Source organism: Stegodyphus dumicola, chromosome 1 (assembly GCF_044657685.1).
Source record: "Stegodyphus dumicola isolate Sdum_Otavi_A_Nest chromosome 1, ASM4465768v1".
In the NCBI taxonomy this organism is placed as follows: domain Eukaryota; kingdom Metazoa; phylum Arthropoda; class Arachnida; order Araneae; family Eresidae; genus Stegodyphus; species Stegodyphus dumicola.
This window is the reverse complement of record NC_140768.1, coordinates 200,729,862-200,755,187: the sequence shown is the minus strand read 5'-3', so window position 1 is coordinate 200,755,187 and position 25,326 is coordinate 200,729,862. Positions and strand designations below refer to the sequence as shown.

General features: G+C 31.8%; 1 protein-coding gene across 3 annotated transcripts in view; it reads left to right on the top strand.

Moving 5' to 3' along the window:
- The window catches only part of LOC118187793 (uncharacterized), a 200,817-nt gene extending 184,576 nt beyond the window's left edge, over positions 1 to 16,241 (top strand). For all 3 annotated transcript variants that reach the window (XM_085824749.1, XM_035358068.2, XM_035358069.2), the window contains exons 16-17: positions 9,238 to 9,299; positions 12,592 to 16,241. In XM_085824749.1, coding sequence (XP_085680875.1) covers positions 9,238 to 9,299; positions 12,592 to 13,692 — 1,163 coding nt within the window. In that variant the 3' untranslated portion in view covers positions 13,693 to 16,241. The remainder of the gene's footprint in view (positions 1 to 9,237; positions 9,300 to 12,591) is intronic.
- The last annotated feature ends 9,085 nt before the right edge of the window (positions 16,242 to 25,326 follow it).

Genomic DNA, 25,326 nt, shown 5'->3' with positions numbered 1-25,326 from the left:
TCAATTATAGTTTGAATATTATGCATTTTTGCTTTTTTGCTTGATTATTTGCTTGGAGCATAAATATTAAAAACTGTAAATTCTATGTAAATTTTGGAGAGCTTGTTTAAGAACACTTACATCTGACTCACATATATATTCCTTAACCTTTTGACGCGTGGTGGTCGCGCCCTGAAACCACCATTTTCCGAATTTTTTTCCTCCTCTTTTTTCCGAAATTTTTGAGTGAAAATGAATTGATTACTGATCTTTTACATCTAAATAACACAAAACGACTGTAGAATCATATATGTTTTAGGTATTAATACTTCAGATCGGATGCCTTTTAAAATTCGTTTTCGATGAGACAAAATAACTTCCTTTTATTAATATAAACAACTTTAAATTTCAAAATTTAGTCATCGCACATCATGATTTCTATCATAAACAATAAAAAATTGCAGTAATTCAACTGCATATATAAAAAAACCTCTATATGTATGGCATTTGCTATGTGGTTTCAGGGCGCGACCACTAGAGCATTGGTTCACAATGCTTACAATCCTCTAGAGGCTCGGTGGTCGCGCCTTGAAACCACTGGCGTTTGCTTCTCAATGGCGTTTGTTGGCTTTTCAAATAGGAATGTTTATTTTTTCCCAGATATAGATAAAGGGCTTTGAAACCGCAGAGTTATTTTATTACTAAACAATACATGCACCTGCCCAGTAAAAAGGTCTTTCTTTTCCAAATACTTTTCTCTGACATCAACACACTTGCTCCACAAGCTAGTATTGTTTTTTTATAAATTATTTCCTGTGGTTTAAATTTAATGTAAATATACTTTGCTATAATTAAAAATAGAAATTGCATAAAAGTTTTATTTAAAATAAAAATATTTTCTGAATATTTTGGAATGAAATATGAATAAAATAAGTATGAATGGGAAACGAACGATCCATACAAAGCCAAAAAGACCAAGCCCCCCCCCATTAACATAAAAAAAACCACAAATTTCATGTGCCAGATGAAAAGAAACTAAATAACGCTGGACACATACCAGTGAAATTTAAATCCAGGCAGTGCACATTTTGTAGCACAAGTAAGAAACCTCATAGAACAAGATATGTGTGCGAAACGTGTAATGTTGGTCTATGCATGTTACCAAAGAGACAAAACATGCTTTGAACAATGTCACAAAAAAAAATTGTTCTTTGAAATTAAAAAAATGACACTGAGTTCTTTTTTATCCTTATTTTATTGAGTTTTTTAATCCATTTATCCAAATGTCCTTATTATGTAGGTACTTATATTTTCACTGCTACAGAAAAATTACATATATGTTTATTTTTTAATTTTTTCTGACGATTTACTTTGTAAAATAATGTAAAAAAATATATATAATGCAATTCTTACATACATTTTTTAAAATCCATAAATTTCATCATTTATTGGAAATGCGCACGGAAAATGGTAAGTTTTTTTTCCCTACTACAGTCAAAAGTCGTTAATTCGGACACCCATAATCCGGAATGATCTATAATCTGGACCTCAAAACTAAAAACTTTCTGCTCATGCGTTGCGTTCACGCATGCGCATAGGCGTTTACGCGTGCACGTAAGAACTTTACGGCTGCGAATATACATGTGCGCATGTGCATAATACATTTACGCATGTGTGTTTAATGTATAACGGATGGTATAAGCTAAAATTATCTAATTATCTATTTCAGTTAATGTTGCAGATTGCGTTGTTCTTTAATCTTCGAATTGGATCCGGCTTATTATTTTTTGCAGACTGTTGGAGCAATTTTATAAAAGTAAGCTTGAACTTCCGATTATGTCAAATAGAATTTCCGATATATATTTACTAATATGTAAAGGATCTACAAAGCGAAAGTATGTTTCGAAGTCCATTAAACAGAAAGTGGAATTGCTGCAAAAAATGGATAAAGGCATATTCTTTGATTATCTAATCATTCCGAAATATGTTTATCAATTTCACGCTGCTCTGGGGAAGGGAAACAACACGACGTGCAATGAATTGGAAGTTGATCTGTCAGCACTATCCTTATCTTCAAGGCAGATGTTTTTTATTTTATTTGGCTTATAATTCTTTACTAAATGTCAGGACTTAGAAGGGAAGGGCTAGCTCATAGAGCTTTTCCCCCTGAAGCAGAAAGTGAGAAGGGATGACGTAGCCATGATGACACTGAGCGCGCCAATATAATTCACAGCTTGGAAATGAGCGTTTTTGAACCAGCGTTTAAAATGAGCTGTGTGTGAAAGATAGCTATAATTTGGAAGAGGCAATGTTACTGCATTATGCATTTTATACTGAACCATTAAAAAGTACAATAATGCTTACTCAATTTTAAAATAATAGATAAAATGTGCTACTCTTTTAACATAAAGTTCCGTGGTTTTTTTTTTTTTTTTTTTTTCCCTATTTTTATTTGCAGGTTTTTTTTTTTATTTAATGCATGTTTATTTTTAATCATTTCTTTATTTGCATGCTAACTCAAGGAATTTTTATACTGCTTCTAAGGTAACTATAATAGCAGCTATTTAAATTTACTCAAAAAACAACTTTACATTGACATAGGTTTAAACATATATGACATATATGGCAACATTTCTGCTAACCTACATTTGATTTTTTGCCTAATTGTAAATTTTACATTGTTATAATTATCTTCTGATTCAATATAATAGATATTTTTAAAATAATGTTGTAATTTATACTTATATCTATATTACAATTAAATAAATGTATATAAGATTGTTACCTTAATTTTGACAAAATAGCTTTATTCAGAGTACCTTAAACAGTTATTTAATTTTTCAAAAGTGTGAGTAAAGGAAGCAGATCTTTTTATGCCAATTACTTTGATGTTTTATACTATTATATTTTATCTAGAATGCTAATCTAGCACAAAATCTAATCAATAATTAGTTACATAGGATACAATAAGAATAACTTTAACAAGTACTTAACAAAATTAGTTTGTTAAATACTTGTTATTCTTGTTGGTACTATTTTGGTACTATTCATAATACCGAAGATATTATCGATTAACTCATAGAAGTCAGATGCTTTCTGATTTCCTGCAGGGTAGAGTATACCTTTTGCAGTACTTTTTGAAAATAATGTTTTCTCTGGAGCGACTTTTTGTCTCTCGTTTCCCTTGACCATTAAATAATTTGGTTTTAGTTTGTGACCCAATTTGATTTCTTCTCAATCTCTATTTAAAACCTCTTTAATAATATCAAAATTTAAAACAGTTACATCTAAAACAATTCCTCTATCTAAAACGCAGTTTCCCAGTAATTTGAGGCAGAGAGTGAAATGAGACCTATGATTAAAACAAACTGCACATTTTGAAAAGAACCAACTTAGTCCAGTTTAGAGACATAGCAGAGTTTTCAATCTATATGCATTTCGTCGAAACTGAAAACGCATATTTTTTCTGCACAATACAAATATTCGCCTCTTTCCTTCTTTAGAGTAAGAACATTACTTTGAATTCTTGGACTACACTAAAATTTAGAAAAGACTAAAAAAAAACACCATTTCTTTGATAATACTAGGTAAAGATATTCCAATTTTTTTCTTAATTTTTTTTCTTTCCAAAAATCATAGCTGTAAGATGACAGAGCTCTTATGACAATGCAACGTGAAATATTTTCACTAGTCCACCTGATTTTTTTTCCTTCTTTTTCAGTAATGCATTAATCTGCGTCTTTATAAAAATAGGCTTTAGACATTTTTCCAAATTCTCTGATTTGTGCTCCCCCCCCCCAAATTTCGCTATTTGAGATTTTAATTTCTGATACCAATTTCTGTCTAGATGTCGTCCATCTTCTTTGTCGCTGAACAAACATTCTAAAATTTTTCTTTTCTCTATTTTTCAATACTTTAATACAATTTAATACAATTTTCTAAGGATGTTATTTTGTTCTTCAAATTATCAATGCATTCTTGTTTATCCTTAAACATTCAGGATGATCTACATTTTCATTTGTGAGTTTTATTTCAAAATCATTAAAATTTGATTTATTATTGTCATCATCAATTTCGATTTATTATTGTGATCATAATTTACTTTCGGCACAGCATTCCATTTCAACAGTTTCTTTTTGTGGCTATCCAAACAAGCGATTTTTCATATCATCTTCATAAACACTGCATAGAAAATGTTCGCTGCAGATTTTTCCGCTCTTCACATTAATAGAATCTTCTCTTTGACATTTGTGTATCCATTCTTTCATCAAAAGTAAACTCTCATTTATATCCTTTGGTCCCATGAAATAAAATATCTCATCCTTTCATACTCCTGTAAGTGCTACGGCACGTTACTGTAGCGCAAAAAGCCATATTACGTAAACGATACTTTACAATATAGAATTTAAAATAAAAACTGACTAAAATTACATATATATAAATTATTTTAAATATATGCATTATTAGAAAACAGATATATATATTATTAAAATTAATTTGGGATATTTAACCTCTAGAAAATCGTCTCGCAGCTCAATGAAACTACTGTTTTAAACGCGGGAAATCAGGACAGGTGGCATCACAGTGATGTCAGATTATTGCCTGTTTTGTCCCCCCATTAGGCTCGCGTCGGCGAGGAGTCGAACAAAGAAATGAGCTAGCCCTTCTATTTATCCCTGACTAAATATAGTATTTCATCTCGATGTACTTGGTCTTTGATATGATTTAAATCAAGTTCCTCGTCATTATAATTCACTTCCGATAGTGAAGAAAGTGACTCAGAGCTTATTGAAAATGAAAAAATTTCGATTGACAAATTAGTCAGCATTCTCGACACAGCAATTATAGGACTTGAACAGCGGAACTTTGTAACTAAACAAAAAATTATGTCTGTTTAATAGAATTAAAGAGAAAGTATTATCATATGAAATGAAGCAAATTAAACAACTTACATTGAAAGAAATGTTTAATAAAGTAAACAAATAAATATTTAGCTTTTTCTTTTTGTAAATTTTGATACCCTTTAGATCATAATTGCTCTTTATTTCATAAAGTACGGTTTCATATTTTTAATTTTATAATTTCTGCATGCCATCCTACCAGATTTAAACTGATGATCTATAATCCGGAATCGCCGAAGTCCCACCGCGTGACCACCACCCACAGAACAGTGGGCAAGAGTAGATTTTTTTTATTCATATATTATTTGTCTCTAGGATCATAATATTCAATTTCTAGAGTTTTTAGTTAAAAAAATTATAAAAATAATATCGTGTGCGTCAAAGGGTTAATAAATGAAAATTTTTGCTCTAAATATTTGTTAATCTGGATGTCACTAAGAATTTCAATTAAGTTACTTTGTACAGCGTTTGTTTGGAAAGTAATGAGACTGATTCTGCTAGAAAGAATTTATTAATCTGATCGGTAAATTTGTTAAAATTTGTCGAAATAGTCTCATTGAGCATCACTACATCGCTGCCAATGCAATTCCTATCGTGACCGTGATCATTGTCTTGCCTTCTAGCCTGAGCTACATATGAGCTGTTGCCAGAAAAAGTTAGGTGCGCCGTAAGGCTTTTACAGTTGTAAGGTGAGCGGGTGAAAACACCCCGCTGTTAGGCGAAAATCAAAAGATGCACAAAGTCAAGATTCAGAGTTGAATTGTAGAACATTGAATTTGAATAAAATGCGAAAGCATACAGTAGTTTTCCCAAATTGCAATGAGAAGTAAAAAGTTCATCTCATGCAGGTGTGCTGCCATCTGTTGGTCCTTCCATAAGTGGGTGCGAAATCCAAATTTAAGCTTAGCTGCTAGGATCTTGTGGCTCCATCTATTGTTGAGTGCAGAAGCTGGCTGGGAAAAGAGATTTAGGCCTAGTTAAAAAGTCTCATATGCTGCCATCTATTGGACAAGTCTGAAGTAGTCTAATTTTCTTCGGCAAATTTCATCATGATCATTGCTGCTTGGAACCCCGCTTTTAACTTATCTGCTGGTGTTTTCACTGCTTGAATTTGTCTGATTTGTGCAATTCTCGTTTTTAGGAAGTTAGATATCTTGTCATCACTCAGCCAAGTGGCTGCTTCGTTTAGATCCTCGGGCTCTTGAAGCTTCTTCTGACTGTAGGAAATCTTGGGCACGCTTGACTTATCTGGGTTGTCTGTTGTTTTTATCATTTCAGGGAAATTTTCTTGATAATTTTTAGGAGCTGTTGGCTGGGGTTTTTGCGTTTTCTTTTCGAATCTCTTGCGATATTCACTGCATCCACGATAACTCGATACATGATCTAAATTGCAAAAAATGCATTTCGCTTTTTCTTCTCTTTTAAGTTGACAGGTATTACTCCGGTAATTCTCTCCGCATTTGCAGCACCTCTCAGGTTTATTGCAATGCATTTGTGAGTGTCCCCACTCCTGTCTTTGGTATCATTGTACCTGTCTTTTTCTTGGCGTATATTTCTCGATGTTGACTGAAAAACTGAAAACATTGCTTAAGTTGTGAATTAAATGTCCCTGTTTCATTCTTAGTAAGTTCAAGTAGAAAAATCGGAAGTTTTTAGATGTTATCCTTACGTCTTTTTGTAAATTGTTTTACCTTTAGTATAGGATATTTTCTGCTCTCTAAATTTTTCAGGATAGCTTGTTTCTTCACTATAGCTGGGAGGCCTTTTAAAATAACTTTTAGTGGCTTTTCCTTATATGGCTGATAAGAGTGAAATTTAATTTTCTGTTGTAAAAGACTTCTGCATACGTTTTTGTAGTCAGTCATCATTGACATATAAACATAAATATACTTTGCTTTTAGTACAAATTCATATTCGTTTTTACATTCTTTCCTGAGAGTTTCATCCATATCTAGCCAGTCAATCTCATCATGCGGCAAGACAATGGGTGGTGGTTCAATGGTATTCAATGGGTAATTCGTGTCATTTCCTTCTGGTTGTTGGTCAATTGCTGCAAAGGCTCCCTATAAGTCAGCTGCCATAACTTCTTTTAGAGACTCTGTGACAGCCCATAGGATGGTGGTAACATTTTGGAAATGGTGACCTTTCAGCCTTCTCTTCAGCTTTGGGAACAGGAAAAAACAGCTGAAGCCTTCTCTTCAGCTGGGGACACGTCAGGAATGTACAATGGCTATGTCAAGGTTGTAACCCCTATTCAAGCCAGGTAGGCGGTCATAACAAAGGCTGTGTAGGCTAGAATGTTGTCATGATGGAGCTTCCAGTGATTGCAATATGCTGTCTGTTTTGTTTGATAGCTTTGTACTATCAAACAAATGCTATCAGCTCTATTTTCTGTTTGTTGGTTCTGTGAAGGCGTGACAGGACTTGTGTGTAGAAAATGGCATTAACAGTTTGTCTCGAAAGTACAAATTCTTTGTGGACCACTCTGTGCTTGTCAAAAAAGATAATGAACAATGCCTTTACTTTGGACTTTTTGGAAATTTTTGCTTTCTTGAGGTGCAGGAAATTCATGGTGTGTCACTGCAAACGTTGGCACTTGGTTTCGGGATCATACTGGAACACTGACGTTTTGTTGTCTGTTATTACATCATCTTAAAGGTCCAGTTCACTTTCTAGCTGTACCAGCATCTCACAGGAAATGCCAGCACATTGTCATTTCTGTTCATCACTCCAACACCTTTGGCACGAGTTTCGCACAAACCTTCAACATGTTCAGATTTTCACAAATAATTTTGTGAGCCATTGTTTTGCACATTTTGAGGTCTTTTGCAATTAATTTTACACTCAGACGATGTCGAAGCACAGGCAATTTTTTTTTTTACTTTGGCCATATTTTCATCCAAACCACTCGCTGAAGTTTGTCCAGATCTCTCCATGTCTTCAATGGTCTCCTATCCGTTCTTGAACTCACTGAACCATCAGAAAACCTGGACCGTTGACAGGTGTTGCCTTTGGAAGCCTGAGTAACCAAGGCAAGCATCTTGAAGCGGTTTTGCCTAGGGAAAGAATTTAATGCCATGGCAGTGCTCCAATGAACGTTCCATTTTTGACATTTTCTACCATAACAAAAACTCAAAAACAGCTTTTGCACCATGCTTGATCCTCACTACATCAAAACTCAGATGCAACTTCCGCCCAGTGCATTACTTAACATAGACCCCCCCCCCCAATAAATCCCGCCACTGAGGAGAGTGTTGCAGGTGCCATGCAAAATCCAGTTTCATTAATTTATGGACAATGTGTTCCAGAATATCCCTTTGAAGTAAATAATAATTTATTTTGTTGTTTATTAGTTGAAATAAGTCATTTTAAATATCTTTTCCTTTCAAAGTGTTGTATGAAATATGTAATCCAAGTGTAAAAGCTAAAAAATTACTAGTAATTTTTTATTAATATTAAAAATTATCTTAGATAGATAGATGATTAGTAAGGAAAATTATGTAAATTGAAAATGCTTATATTAAAAAAAGGATAAAACCATTCAGGTCACTACAATAATGCTGCAAATGTTTATAAAAATTATGTAGTTGTATATATCATTAATTGTATCATAGTTACATCATTAAAAATATAAAATGAAGACATAAGTTTTAAAGACGTACATTGATTGCTAAAATCACTACTCTAATAATTTTAAAGATAAATTAATGCCACATAAAATAATAGTACTGCGAGTATTGGCTATTTGCCTAAACTGCACACAAAATAGAGATAGTATGCTTAACACAGTATTTATAATCATCCTAATGTGAACCATAGAAAATAGGAATACTGTGCTTGGCACAGTACCTATAATCTCCTCAATCAATGTAAAACAAGAGTATTATATAATTCATCAGATAAAAGTAGTGTCTGGTATGTGCTTTATGGAGGTCCCCCCAAAACAATTTTTACTCAATTATTTATCATTTATTCTGGAACTTAATTATTAATCACTATAATGTGTTTAATGTTACACCTTGTATTCTGTTGCCATTTTTGATATTCTTACCCTGCCCTGATTGTGAAGTATTATTCTTACTTAATCTACATGGTTTTCCACTTTTTAATAAGCAAGAAATACATATTTTGCTTTGCTGAAGGTTAGGAAATGTTGCCTTCATTTCGCTTTGTGAAAAAGGATCATATATAAAAAAAATATGTACAATTTAATATCTATATGCTGTGTATGTGTCTAATATATATACATATTACGTCTAATTACCAGTTAGCTTGACATTTTCTTTTTCAATTAATATATATATATATATGTATATATAAGTAAACTTCATTTTATTTATTTAATTATTATTTTCAGTTTGCTCAAGCATTTTAGAAGGTGGACGAGATAGCTTGAGTAAGAATCAGATTTTAAATATGGTAAGTGTCAATATATATAAAATGTAGTAAGTGTTAATTAAATATCTGTAACGAAACTGGTTGTAACGAAAGTTTGGCTCCTAAAAAGTTCTTAATAAAGCTAGGGGAAAAAAAAAACCATGCAAGCATTACATGTAATAATCACCACCCAAATATATGATTTTCTGACAATGTTTTAGTAGTTTTTCAAAGCATTTGGCCTAGAAACTTGGTGGCCAAGTGTCCAAAAACAGATGAACATCGTTTTGGACATCCTGTGCAGAATGGAAGATAGCACCAGCAAGATGTAGCTACAGGTGTGAAAAAAGGTATATGATGGGTGTGGCAAAAGATCTTACTTGAATCCATATAGAGTCCAGACAGTGAATGCAGACACATCTGGTCTTACATTATCTGGATGGAACATTATCTTTTTGCTCTGGTACGCACTTCAATGTTTTCCCTTGATAACAAGCATTCAAGACGGACTATCATTTCACTGTACACCTTACAGTTGAGGATTTTACCTTTTTCCAGGTACTCTTTGTGGATATTACCATGGCAATTCCACCAGGTACAAAGCATGATTTTTTTTGTCAATCAAATTGCACTTGGCTATGCTGCCGACCTCCTTTTCACCCTGTGTTGTTGAAGTAAGTCCACATTTCATCAGAAGTGACAATTCAGTCCAGAATTTTGTCCTTGCATTGATAATCGAGCAAATTAGTGCAGGCCCGAACATGTCTGTCTTTATCTGTTTGAGTCAGCTTATGCAGCACCCAGCGACTGAATTTGTATGTCAAACTTGTGCTGTGCATAACATGACTAACAGACATGGCACTAACATCTAACTTCTTAGCAAGTTCTCAAGTGGTTGCATACTGATCTTCTTCTAGAGGTTCTTGCAGGTGGCCCTCATCAACATCAGTAGGCTAGCCAGAATGCTCTGTTTCTTGAATATCATAGTCCATATTTTTGAACATTTCGTACCAAAACTTCACAGTGTCATATGATACAACATTAGTACACAACATTAGTACATTAAATGCTTGATTTGGTAACATTATGTACCCAACTTTTTGCAACAGAAGTGGAAGTAAATGATGCCTTTAATATGGTAGCACAATTGTTCCAGTTCAGACACCTTGTACTTAATGGTAGTGATATTCTTTTGTAAATTCCACAACACTGTGTTCTAAAGCAAGTCTCTTTCTTTCAAATGCCAAAAATCATTTGACAAAATATGATTAAACATGCTAATGTGAACTGTTAACTTCTACTAAATTGATTCAAAACATCAGTTACTTTGCATAAAATTTCGGCCAGTTTTATTTTCTGAAATTCTTATACTCCTCAAGAGATAAAGGGAATTCAGACAAGTTAATAAAAAAAATTATCTTTAAAAAAGGAATGTTATTTTGTCTGTAATAAGGTGTACGTCAACTTACTATTAAATGTATGAGAATTAGGATTGGATTACGGAAAAGCATGTGAATGCTATCTGCTTAAGGGGATGCTTTCATGTAAACCTTTTTAAGAGAAAATTGCTCGCATTTACATTTCTGATGGAAAACTCCACATGTAATCAACCTGTTCTCTGGGTTTGATTGAATTAATTTTGTTTGCTTACTGAATTAAATCAAAGCACACAATAATTACCTGTATAAAGGCAGGGATGCTTTCGCAGAGGACTTTCTAAGGGAAGCTGGCTTGTCTTTATGTTACACAAAAACCATGAATACAACCCTTTAGCCGAGATTCAAACCCGGGCGAGCTACAAGTGTTCAGCCACCTTTACCACTCTACTGAAGGACCCGTAAAAAAATTGACAAAGAAAAAGTATTGAAATAACCAGTTTAATTTACTGACCTATATTTCTCAATCGACACTACGTAAATTAGGCATATGAAGGGATTATTTGTGAATAAATAAGCTGTATTTCACTTTTTTCCATTATTTCATATTATGATGGAATTATTCAGCATTTAAAAGTTATTTCTCATGTTTCTCAGTTTGCTCCATTCATGATTTTTTATTTTTCAAAGAGAAAATTTCACACTTTAAATAAAAAATACACAAGAAGATACTTTATGCAAAATTTGGCATAAACAGTTTTCTTAATTTTGTTTTGAAAATATTTCAGGGTAATCGTTTTCATTACTGGAAGAAATATGAAAAACATATTTACTACGTTGTAAGTGTCAACAGCCAGTATGCCCTTATTCTTTTAAAAACGTGAAAGATTTCTCTTTCTAAAATAAATTAGAAAATATATTATGTGCAAATAGAATATTCATTGAAAATGAAATCGACTTCAACCTTTGGATATAATGATGGTTTTAGATGAAATTTCTGCCTATGAAAGGAAATTGACGTATAATTCTTCATAAACATTTAAAACTGTACTGAAAAATACTTTTGATGATTGCATGTATAGGTCACAGATTTTTTTTTCCTCTGCTAACATAAGCAAAAGCCAATTTTACAAAGAAAAACTCTTGTTAAAGATATACCTCCTTTGCCTGACAGTCCAATGTAATATTTGTTAAATGATGAAATTCAACCAATGTATCTCTGATTTTCTTTTTTTATATTATAACAACAAAATTAAAAAAAAAAAAAAAAAAGGCAGATTTAAAGCTCTGTTATTGTTATGTAAAGCTTTATTATTGCTGTAAGTTCATCTCAAAATCTAATTATATTGAATCTCATTCTAATCATCTAATAGTAATAAATATTATTAATGAATTTATTATTATTATTTCATTAAATTAGTCATTACCATTATTTTGTTAATGAAAATATGTTATTAAAAATCACATTCCAACCTGCAGACTTACAAAGCTAGTTCGTATTTATTATATTTTGTAAAATTTTGTTTTCGTTTTCTAATACGAAAATATGCAAATATAAATGAAGTGTGAAAACAAAGTTATAAAATTTATAAATTATTGCCGAGATTGATCAGAAATAGTAAATGAAATATAAATATTGCATACATTTTGTTCTAAATAGTGAACTATTTATTTAGAACTTCATTTAAATGAAAGCAAAATAATCATCGAAAAATCGCAAATCTAGCAACCCATCTACTATGGAACAGCGTCCGACAAACATGTAAATTTACTGCATCCATGGAGGGAACTAACGACTTTTCTCAGTAGGAAAATGTCAAAGAGGGGGCGAAAGTGTTTTGTATCGCGTCGGTCTGAAGGCTATATTATGAGAATTTCGGCCCGGTTTTAGAAGGTTAATAGTCTTATCATAAAATACCAGATGCTGTAAAATAACTGCATTTTCTTATCTCTTGCAGGCTGAAAATGAGGTATTTAACAAACAGCAGAAATTACCAGTGATAAATGGAAATGCATGTTCAGATGCGGAACAGCAGAAATCTGTGAGGGATTTGGCATCAAAATTTGAGAAAATTTCCTTCCTGCCAGTGAATTCTGTTGAAACACTCCCAGAGGATAAAGGAAACAGTACGTCTCTATCACCAATAAATTTAGATGGAAATTCTTGTGTAACTGATAAGAAAAATTATATCACTCCACCACAAGCTGTAGCAAATGTGCTGTACACCGAAGCAGAACATTCTAGACCACATATAACGATTGGACAGCATTATATACCATATTCACAAGATAAACCTGTAAAACAACAGACAACAGAATATCCATCCAGAACTGCCATACCAGAAAATAAAGACAGACTTAATGTAATAAATATTAGCAAGCTACCATATCCAATGCAGTCATCTTCAGGCAGTGTATACAATCCACATTTAACCGATGCACAATTAACCAACGTTTTAAGAATAGGGACTAACAGATCATCTTTTAGAAGTTCAAATGTGAACCCAGACTCTCAAGATGACCATTTTGGACGTTACCCATATGCTTTCCAAGAAAGCAAACGTCCTGATAAACCTCCAGACTATGAAACAGCCATACAAAGGCTTGAACTTTTACGCAGTGACAGAAATTTTTCAAAATTTTATAGCAGTAATGCATGCATTAATTTTGAAGCCATTCTGGAACAAGCAAAAAAGAGACGTGGTCCAAAGAAAAGTGTTACCTTTTCAGACAAAGTTGTGCTTGTTGCTTGTGCTGGAGATGAGGACAATGATTTCATACCAAATCCCTTATTGGAACGTGTCTATAAACAACATTTTATGCAGAAACCAAATATAACAGATGTCCAATCATCTCCCAATAATGAACATGGAACAAATTCTGTTTCACCAAAAGACATTCCTGTTTCAGAATCCTTGTCCCCAGTTGCCAGCACATTGGATTTGCCAAAACCTTGCAGTCAATCTCCCTGTAATTTGTGCCATAAAAAAATGGTAGACTCTCCAAAGTTGTATTGTCCAGACTGTGCCTATTACATGTCAAGGTTTCAACAAAAGTAATGCAACATTATTTTCTCACCAAGTTTTAATAAAAGCTGGACTGTTTTATGTACTTACAGACCATGTTTCATTAAAACTGTTAAGAGCAAGAGAAGGAGCATGTTTAATAGAAACTGTAAAGAGGAAAAACTCTTAGTTGCATTTGTAATAACAAAGCTCAAAATTTTTCATTTGTGCAATATGTAGTATTTGTAAATACTTGTGTAGGACTGTATATTGTGAATATGTTAATTTTTAGTTTTATAGTTTTTAAATCTTTCATTTTTTACATCAAGTTACATTACATAATGTCTAATATAATTTGCACAAACATTTTTTTCATGTCTTGCACATCATAAGCACAATTTATTGTTGTACTTTTTAAAGTTTATTTTTTCATCCTTATAGCAGTATTTAGATTAGTTTTATGCTACATAAAATGATTTGTTATAATTCTGATCATTTATGAAATTATTGTTAAAAAGAAAAAAAAATAACTGTTTGCCTGTTAGATTAAGCTGCTGTAAAAATTCTATTAAATTATTTTCTATTTCATTATCTAGTTAGAAGAAACATATAACTCTTCGAAGGAGGGGAAAAAATATATGTTTCTTTTTTTGGGGGGGGGATTTCTCATTTTAAAACATAACCATGTGTCTTCATTGATATTCTTTTACTAATGAATTTATTTATACTACATATTCATGAATTGCCCTGGCTGCAGCAATTTCGGCTGACTAGACTCTTTATACAACTAGCATGTCATACAGTTAAGCATATAAATAATTCAAAGCTATATATATCTTTATTACTTGTGGAGTAAGTTAGCTCGCTTCCTCCAGAAATACATTTCTGAGATGACTGTACGTGTCACCTATACTTACTTTTCTGATTTCCACATTGAGAAATGTAGAAGAAATCAGAATAACACTAAAACTTATATTTATGCTAAATAATAGTCTGTATTTTCTATAAAATTATTTTCATAATTATTCATTTTCAATCATGTATTGATTGAAATAAATGAGTTATTACATAAGATCTAAAGAATAATTTAAATAATTTTTATATGAAAATTTCAAACTAGGAAAATTGGCAGGCAAGCAGTTAAATAATACATTTCATGGAAAGTTGCAATATGAAATGGAAAATGTAGGTTGTGCAAATAGAACATACTAGTTATCTAAATGGCTTTATATCACGAAAAAGAAAAATTTTATTCCTGAATAGATATGCAACATGAAATTATCAATTATGCTGTGATAGAGTAAAATATGGAATTTTTTTTTTTTTCCCCATTTTGCAATGGAAATTGCATATAAAAAATTGGTACTTAATCGTAGATATGTATATATTGGTTTGATCAAGAGGATCAGTGTTCTAAGTTTTAATACAGATCTTTTAAGCATTTTGTTGTTTGTTTTAATTTTACTCATTTTATTGTCCTTCTGAGCTATTACAAAATATATGTACTTACTTTTTATTTTTTCAAAAAATTTATAAATGTTGCAGCTGTATGTTATTCATAAGTTTGTGTGTTACAAACACTGAAATTTGAATAGGATAGAATGTATCTGTTGCAAACACTAATCAAGTAATATTACAACATTGAATGCAGTAAAAATATTTTTTTATGTACGTAACAAAAATATTTGATTGAGGTATAACTTTTATTATGATTTAATATCATAATTTAAATGATTTCTCATTTATATTTTGATCATATATTTATAATATTCGTTGTCTTTAAGTAAAGATTTGGGGCCTTAAATCCAAGTTAAAGTGTCTTCATTTACCTCAGTTTCCACTACTTGATCAGTGTCTGTTACCATTTAATTTACATAAATTTCTTCAAGTTTCATTCATTATATGAATTGAAGCTAAATTTATTTGTTAATTTATTATATTACATGTGCTTATTTAAAAAACTTACTGTTTTTAAGTATTAAAAGTTTACACCTACTTAGACAGTTCAATTTCATGAATAGTTCTCATATTTTATTCGGACAGTATTGTGATGAATATTTTATTGTTTAAGCCTATGAGAAGTAGCATTCGAGGAACTTCCTATTTGTGTAAAATTTATTACCATAATTTGTAGTAACTCACATAACTTTATTTTCATAATCTGCAAATGAGCCACTGAGTTTATTTTTGAGATTTTAGAGTAATGGCAGAAAGGAGTTTTTGCCTATAACTGATATGAAAAAAGTGAGAGTCCATCTTCTAAAATAAATTACAAGGAGCAGCACATAATTGGTGATTAAATGTAAATTTTTTGTGATAAAAAGTGCAAAATCTTTTTTTTTTTTTTTTTTTTTTTTGAATTTCTCTAAACTTTCAGTTTGAGCCGTTGTAACACACTATTATACATTCTCATAATTTGAAAGTTTATCATTCACTGATTATTTTTCAAAATGTGATGTGCCAAAAGCAATAACAAGATGTAAATTAATGAGTATAGTATTTTTGTACCACCGATACCTGTATTTTTCCCCATCAGACATGTATATAAATGGGAGAAAGGAGAATTTGTACAAACAATATTTCAATAAACTCTTATTCCTTAATTCTTTGCTTGTTTTCTATACATGTTGTGCTAATAAAGAATTAAAAATTTGTTAGGAACAGAAAGGTGAAATATGGTTTTCTGAACTTCTGAAGCCTTGAAGACAACTAGTACTCTGGTATAACGTTTTCAGTTTTGTCACATAGTAAGAATAAACAGTTCTTTACAGAACTGTCCATGTTCAAGCTTGGATTCAAATAGATTGTGGCAAAGCATACAAAGGCTACCTGTCAAAGGAAAGGGGTGCCTTAGTGAAACGTTTTGTAAGTAAACTGATTAATTTTCACATTACATGTGGAGAAAATTATGAAAACTCCTATACAGCCTATTCACCATAAGTTGAACCTATGTGGAATAGTTAAGTCCCATTTCAGTTGGGAGTAGATCATTAAGAAAAGTCACTTCAACGGAAAGTATGCCTCCATTTAATGAAACAGGTGCAAGTAAAATGAACACCCAGAAATTTTGGCACAAACTTCCTATTTTACCTTTCTTCAAGTTATAGGCAAGCTAATTATCTCCAAATATGTTTTTTTTTTTTTTTTTTTTTGGTCTCTCCTGATTTGGTGGTTACTTACTACAGCCTCTAACTTCTTCATTTACTATCATAACGCCATCACCGCACGCAGAAAATTTGGAGACATTAGAGGATTCAGCTTTTTTTTTTTTACAGCATTCAGCATTTGTTGCCATTATTCAGCATTTGTTGCCATGGTTGGAGGGGAGAATAAATGACAATGAATTGTAAGTATATTAATTTAGAGCATGTGTTCTTTGAATGGAGCAGACATTAAACATTTTCTTGATTTCATCATTTCATTTGAATGAAATTACTCAACAAAAGAGAAATATAAATTCATATAGATTTCGCAAGTTTAAAAATTAAATTGTGATTTTAACTTAAACTGGAAAGGAAAAAAATGAAAAGTTTTCTTTGTAATTTTGATATTTAAAAAATATTTCAGACAAATTCATTTAATTAAAACTTAACTTCTTTCCTTAATAACGTTTAAAAGTAATTAGTTTATTCAGCTTATTCCAAATTTCTGTTTTTGACAAAGTTAAAAAAAAAAAAAAAAAAATTAATGCCGAAAATTTCAACAAATGTTATGTTTTGAACCCTGCAACTAGATTTTAATTTATGGCAGTTTAATGAAATTAAATTTTGTAGCAGATATTACAAAAATTATTTCACTGGCATTTGTTATAAAATTCTAATAATTATTTAAAAAGAAAATGAAATAGCAATGCTTAACACACATGGCAAATTGCTGGATTTTGATCATCTAGTTCAGTTTTGTAGGCCATGTTTCCATTTTAAACTACATAAAACTTTATAACTATATAAAATATATAAAACACTTGGAAAATTACTAGATTTTTGATCATTTAATACAATCTCGAACGTGATGTTTCTATTTTAAATATTCAAATTTTGATCAATAACACACTTGGCGAATTGCTAGATTTTTATCCTTTAATTCAATCTCATAAATAAAATTTATATTTTAAATATAGAAATTATGATCAATAACGAGTTAGGCAAAGCACATGGAAGGCTATCTCCCTAAACGAATCAAAGCCTTTGTGAAAGTATAACAGAAAATTGTTCGTATCCATGTTACACATCCCCGAAAAGATTGAAAATTAAAATTGACCACGAAAGAGTCTGTAAACTTCGATTTGTATTTCGCATTCCTTTTGTAAATTTCGTAACACTTTTACACTAAGGCAGTTTCTTACTGGCTGAATAGCTAATAATTTATTCTTAAGAGAACTTATTAAAGAAGTTCCTGCTACCAAAACTGTCCTTAAACTATGCAAGAATCATGGTTTTCGTCGCTCTAGATGAATACTGAAATGTCAGACGAAACATATTTCTCTCTAAGTAAAGTATTAAATAATTAAATTTTTATTGTGCATATAACGTCTTCTAGTCACCAACGATGTTACGATAATTATTATTTTCATGACAAATATGAGTTTTAAAGACAAACCTTGCCCGTTCGGCAAGATCGCGTGTAACATAATGAAGGTAATTTATAAACAGATGTAACTCCAGTACAAGTGAACATAACCATTTTAGATTTGTCAGGAGTGCACAGCGCATGGTACTATTCTGGCATTTAAGGTTTCCTTTCGCATAAATACAGTCAAGTCTTTAATCCGGACCTCAAACTTGCTGCGCATGCATAAACGCATAATGCGTCTACGCATGCGCTTAATACCTTTACGCATGCGCATAATACCTTTACGCATGCGCGTTTAATGTATAACGGACGGTATAAGCTAAGCTAAAATTATCTAATTATCTATTTCAGTTAATGTTGCAGCTTGCATTGTTCCTTAATCTTCTAATTGGATCCGGCTTATTATTTTTTGCAGACTGTTAGAGCAATTTTATAAAAGTAAAGCTTGAACTTTCGATTATGTCAAAAAGAATTTCCGATTCTGGAGCTGCCAAAGAATCTACAAAGCGAAAGCATGTTTCGATGCCCATCAAACAAAAAGTGGAATTGCTGCAAAAAATGGATAAAGGCATATCCTTTGTTTCTCTAACCATTACGAAATCTGTTTATCAATTTCACGCTGCTCTGCCGGGGGGGGGGAAGTCGCGGAACGCAATGAACTGGAAGTTGCTCTGTCAGCACTATCCTTATCTTCAGGGCAAATGTTTTTATTTTATTCGGCTTATAATTCCTTACTAAAGGTAGTATTTCATCTCGATGTACTCCGTCTTTGACTTGATTTAAATCAAATTCCTCGTCATTATAAATATCACGAATACACATCAAATAGTTTTCTGGTTGCAATTTTCTAATTTCGACTATGGTTAATGTATGCTTTACACATGTGCGCGTTGAAAGGAATGTAAAGTAAAGAAATAAATATTAAGCTTTTTTTTTTTTTTTTTTTTTTGTAAATTTTGATACCCTTTAGATCATAATTGCTCTTTATTTCATAAATTACGGTTTCATGTTTTTAATTTTATCATTTCTGCATGCCATCTTACCAGATTTAAACTGATAATCTATAATCCGGAATAGCCGAAGTCCCGACGAGTCCGGATTAAAGACTTTTGACTGTATTCTGTTACACCAGTTGAGAGAGAATGCCTCCTCAACTGGTGTAACAGAATATTTAGTCAGAGGGACTTTCTAGAGAAAACTAGTTTGTGTTATATATGGGTAGAACCATAACACAGTGAGCGTTTTCCATCATCATGAAACGAATTTGTAGCTGAACAACCAGTTTTTTACATCTTTAGCCACTCAGCACTAGTACTCCAATAGCGAAATAATTTCAACTAAGGGAAGAAGGGTCGCGAAGCAGATAACCATCGTCTGCTTTCCGACGCACAATTACAAAATATACGTTAGGATACGATAGGAATAATTACATTTCCTCAGCATCATATATGATTCATCGTTATTGGTGATTCGCATTTTCTGAAATGATAAACGTTTTATGAATTGAAATGCATCGTCGAAAATATTGCTCTTAAAGAATATGAGCTAATAGCCTCATTATGCTCTCTTTTTCAGTGTATTCGAAGGCTTTGCATAATTCTTCTTCTTCAATAGCTCGACAGCTCTGGGTGGGCCATGGCTTTCTCCAGGCATCTCTACTTTTGACAACTGTTTTCTAGTTTTTAACCTATAACACATTAAGATTTTTTTCGACACAATGAATCTATCTTAACGGAGGTCTGCCCCGAGGTCTATTTTCCATGGGCTTTGCCAGAAACATTTTCTTGCAGCAACGATCCTCATTCATTCTAGTCAGATGTCCAGCCTATTTAAGTCTCTGTAATTTGACGAATTTTACAATATCAGGTTGTTTTTAATTTTTTTTTTTCCTTCTTCTTCTTTTACTGTTTCTTGGAGAGTCCAGGCTACAAGTGCAACAAGTTTTTCTGGAATTTTCAATTCATGCATAGCTTTTATGAGAAGTTCTCTGTTAATGCAATTATATGCTGTTCGAAAACCGATAAAAAGATTGTAAGTATCGATGCCAAATTCTCTACATTTTTCAAGAGACTGTTTTAAGTTGAAAATTTGCTCAGATTGATTTTCCTTTTCTAAATCCACATTGATAGTTGCCTATCAATGTGGCAAAAGCCTGTCAAAAAGAATCGCAGACCGAAATTTATAGGATGTGCAATAGAGACTGATTCCTCTATAACTACTACAGTCTAGCGCGTCTCCTTTTTTGTGTATCATGCAAATGGTACTATGTTCCCATTCCGATGGGAGTGTCTCATTCTCCCAAATATGTTAAATTAATTCCTTTATAAGCTGTACACAGTTAGGTCCTACAACTTTTAAAAATTCTGACGATATATTGTGAGATCCAAGAGATTTATTCTTTTTTTTTTTTTTTTTTTTTTTTTTTTTTTTTTTTTTATAGTTTTTATAGCATTATTCACTTCTGTTAACGAGGGAAGATCAACAGGCTCTAAATTCTGATTGTTGATCCACTAACTACTGAAGGCATGTCGGAATCCAGCAGCTCATTTCGATGCTCCTTCCATCTTTGAAGAACGTCACCTTTTGCACTTAAAATAATGCCATCTTTCCTTCGCACAGTGTATGTAGTTCTTGGCTTCTTCGTCCACGATTAATCTCATGAAAGAAAGCTCTGCTTTCTTTTACTCCCCTAACATGTTCAACATCCGTTAAGAGATTTTCATGAAAGTTCGTCTTCTTGATAACGTGGATCCTTTTTTCTTTTTTTCCGGCACATTTGTATTCGTCAACGGCTATTCTAGTATGTTGTCTTTGTATCATGTTCTTATATGCCTTGTTTTTAAGTTCGGTAGTACCCTGCACTCCAGGTCAAACCAATCATCACGTTTTTTCTTTTTAACTTGCATAATTAATTATTATTATTACCTTATATTTAACATCTTACATAGTTATTCCTGTGAAAATGGATTCGTAATGATCTTCTAAATTATATTATGCATTATAATTCAATTTGCATAATCCTTCTTTTTATTCCTTTCAATATCATTATAGCTGTAGTCTAACTTCTCCCTCGTATTGATTGTGTGTGTTACGTTTGTTATTTCATTTCATTTTAAAATAATAATTAGAAGTTAAAATGCATATCAATACATTTTGTAATTGAACAAGTTGTTAAAAATAGGTTTAGTCATTTGAAGATATATGTCAGAGTTTCTCTATCTCACTTTTTTTATGTTCTTTAGATCAGAAAATCTGTGCACTTTTATAGTAGACTTTAGTTTCGGAACCAGAAATAGTCTGATTGGGCAAATTAGGAAACTAGAGAGAATAATTAATTTCTACGATTTTGCTATCCGGTCAAGAACCAGGACTTAATTTCTAAGATTAGAAGTGCCGGAGCTCTATGGAAGACGGTCAGCAAAGAGCAACAAGAGTAAATAAAATGACTATTAAACTCATTTCATTAATAATTTTAAAATTAAATAGTTAATTATTATCAAATTAATTAATGTTTATAAATTGTTATTTAATCAATAACTATTACATAAATAATTATATAAATAATTAATTATAATTTAATTGATATGTATTAATTAATTAATTATAATTTAATTGATAAGTATTACGTAAATAATTATTATTTATTGAAATAATTAAAGATTGAAGTAATTAAATAATTAAAATTAAATAAAAGGGAAAGAGATAAATTGAAATTTAATACGCGATTTTTAATATAATTTTAGAGTTAAAATAAAATTTTCGAGATAAAATTTCTACTGAAATTGTTATTCAAATACATAAAAGAAGTGCCGCAGCCTTCTTATTAAGGGCTCCGGCTAGAATTATAATTTATTACAAAAACTAAGAAGACCGACCGACTACTAATCGAAATCCGGTGGGCTCCGGCCCATTTTAAACTCTGATCGTAGGGGGGGGCGTTCTTTTATCATCACAAAAATTAAATATACTTAAAGTATAGCTGATGAAAATTCCAGGGCGAAACAAAATGAGGGCATGAGTGGGTGGAAACAAAAAATGAGGGGAATCTTGGTGACAGAGAACGTTCTCTTTGACCACGGCTCTTAGCTGATATAATTATAGCCATCACATGAACAACGCTCTGTGGTCTTGAATTATGCAGGAGAAAACACATACCTTCCTTCCAAAATCGAGGTATAACATGATGTTCTACTGATAGCCTGACATGGAGGCTCGAACTAGTGGTATAACAACTTGTGTACTTCAAAAAGAAGAGTGACGTCAGTTGCTTCTTTTTCACTGGATTCTAAATTCTGTAAGACGTAATAGGTGCTGCCATGAAGAAAGCAGTGATTGCCATTCTGTACTCCTTCATTCTGATTCCGGATCATATTGATTACATCAATTTTTGTCTCCCATTACGATTAAATCCTAAAAGAAGGGTTGCAGTCTTCAGCTTCGAACAAGATTTTGCGCTGCACTGCTTTTGTTCAGCCATCAGAAAGTATTATACAAACCTTATATACTAAATTGTTCTCTTGCACAAAACTTCGTTCATCATTTCCGTGAGCAGGGCTAATTTCTGGTCTTCTGCTTTGGAATTTTATATGTAATTTCATCTTCGACATTGAATTAGGAGAAAATATTTGTTTACAGGCTTATGCCGATGACATTACAGTCTTTGTATCAGCAAGTGGAATATTTACTGATTTAAATACATATTTTACTTTAGAACAAGTGTTTCAATGTGCGGAGGGCGGCATTTTAGGAATTGGGAAGAAAGGATATATGATTACCCCCCCCCCCAGAGAGAAAATTACACTTAAGACTGTTAGGTAGTTAAAATAGCTTGGCGTCATCATAGACAACTGCTTTACTTTTATCCAACATTTTAAATACATTAAAAATAAATGTTCTTTTGTACTGAATAAGCTTTATGTTCTTAAGGGCGTCTCTTGTGATGTTGAAAAGATGTTTTACAAGGGAAGTACCGAGCGAAAAATTTTTTGTATACCAGCGGTGCCCTGGTGTAGAGAAAATGTACGTGTAAATAATCTTCTGCCTCAAATTCAAAGAATTGCTCTGCTTGACGCAACAAGATATTTTCGAATCGTAAGTACTTCCGCTCTGCAAATCTAAGTGGTTGTGAACCCATTAACTTTATTGCTTCTAAAGAAAAGTCACATTTTTATTTAAGAAATGGAAAGGATAAGGTTGACACATTTGGCTTCGTTATAACGATCTATAGTGTATTAGGTAACGGCCCAGGACTTAGAAGAGATCCCTGGTATTATTTATCCCTGGTAACGGCCACTGCACACTTTTTTACACTGGAAGAGAACTAATTCGCTATAAAGACTAATTCACTTATTGAAATAAAATCACTGGTTATCTTTATAACATATTGTTGCGTGTGTACGGGTTCGTAATAGACAGAATGCACAAATCTGATGAAAAGTTAATAAAATTTATTCTTATGACAAGAAATAAAAACAAAATACTGAAATATAATAATGGAAAAACTGGCATTGACAAGAACGACCAGATGCTGTCATATGCCAGAATAATACGGTAAAACATAAAGTGGTATCGAAAATTAGCACTACATTTACTCTTAGGAACAACTATAATAAATGCTCATATCGTGTACCAGAGAGAGAGCCACAAATAAATTTTAAAAAAAAAAAAAAAATAGAGAAGAAAATTTCGAAAACTTCTCGTTACCGAATGGTTGACCTCGGAAAATATTATGTCTGATAGGGATAGAAACAAAAAAGCAAATTTCCAAACGCCAAGAGCGAGGAAAAAAGTTTAAAAAATTAATAAATAAAATAAATAAATAAATATTTCAGATTTTATATTACGCCCAAAGGATAGTTTTTTTAACGTTTTGCATATTATCTTTATTTACTAAATATCATGCTCTTCGCACTTAAACCATAAAATTCAGTTCAACAGTAAGATCGTAAAATAATTTTAAAATGAGCGTGTCATTAGAATTTCAGATACAGAGTCTCACGCGCTGTAGATAATTTTTTTTTTTTTTTCGTACAGTGTTGCCATTGTTCGCTTTGAAATCCTTGAGTTTGTTAATCAAAAATTCGTTAAAGGTTTACAAAATATGAAATAGATAATAAAACAAATTCCAAATTCCATATTTGGGCTTCCAGATGTCCGTATTCGAGTGGAAACGTACATTATTCTAAATTTGATGGCTGCAGGTATCGTTGTTTTATCACAATGCGAAAAACATACATACATTTATGAAGATTCTTCATTATTTAATTTATTTAAATATAATACAGGGCTCTAATAGTTGATGGCAACAATTTGAAAAGTGAACCGACATTCATAGTGAACCAACGCAAAATGCCGAAACTAAATTAATAGCCTTTCTGGGCTAACGCCGTTTGGGCTAAAACGAAAACTACAACCTATTGTTCTATTGTCAAAATCGCCTCAAATGTGTTTAGAGTGTTTCAACGAATATTATGCGAGACAGTATAATGTAATATTTTATCCTAAATATAAATTAATAAAAATATAGTACATTGTGTATATTATTATTTTTATGTTGTATATCCTATATTTATATTTCAGTGCTTATTCCATTAAATTCCTTTTAAAAATCTAACTGAAAATCCAATTTAACTCGAATAAGAAGAGCGTCCCCCATATTTGGGTGACTGGGTTCCACCGGCAGCATACTCGTCTCTCAGATAATGACGACGTGTTAATGTGACACACACATCAAACAAAAGAACTTGCAGTGCAAAATTTCGGATTACAATTTAATATTTCAAAACAGAGTTTATTATTAATTTTTAAACCTTCATTATTGGATAATATTAAAATTTAAAAAAAATTCAGCTTTTAAAATTTCCAGCATTTATTTTTCGAGCGTACTGTGGTACAAAAGGCGAATTATCAAAATGCTGGAGAGCAAATATTCTTCCGTTTCGGTAAAATAATAATAATAATAATAATAATAATAATAATAATAATAATAATAATAATAATAATAATAAAGGTAAAATAATCTATAGAGAGCCTGACAATCAGTTATCTTACTGCAGAGTTTCATTACAGCTACAAGATAAGAATTTTGTTCTGGATGCTGATAATAGCTTACTCAGG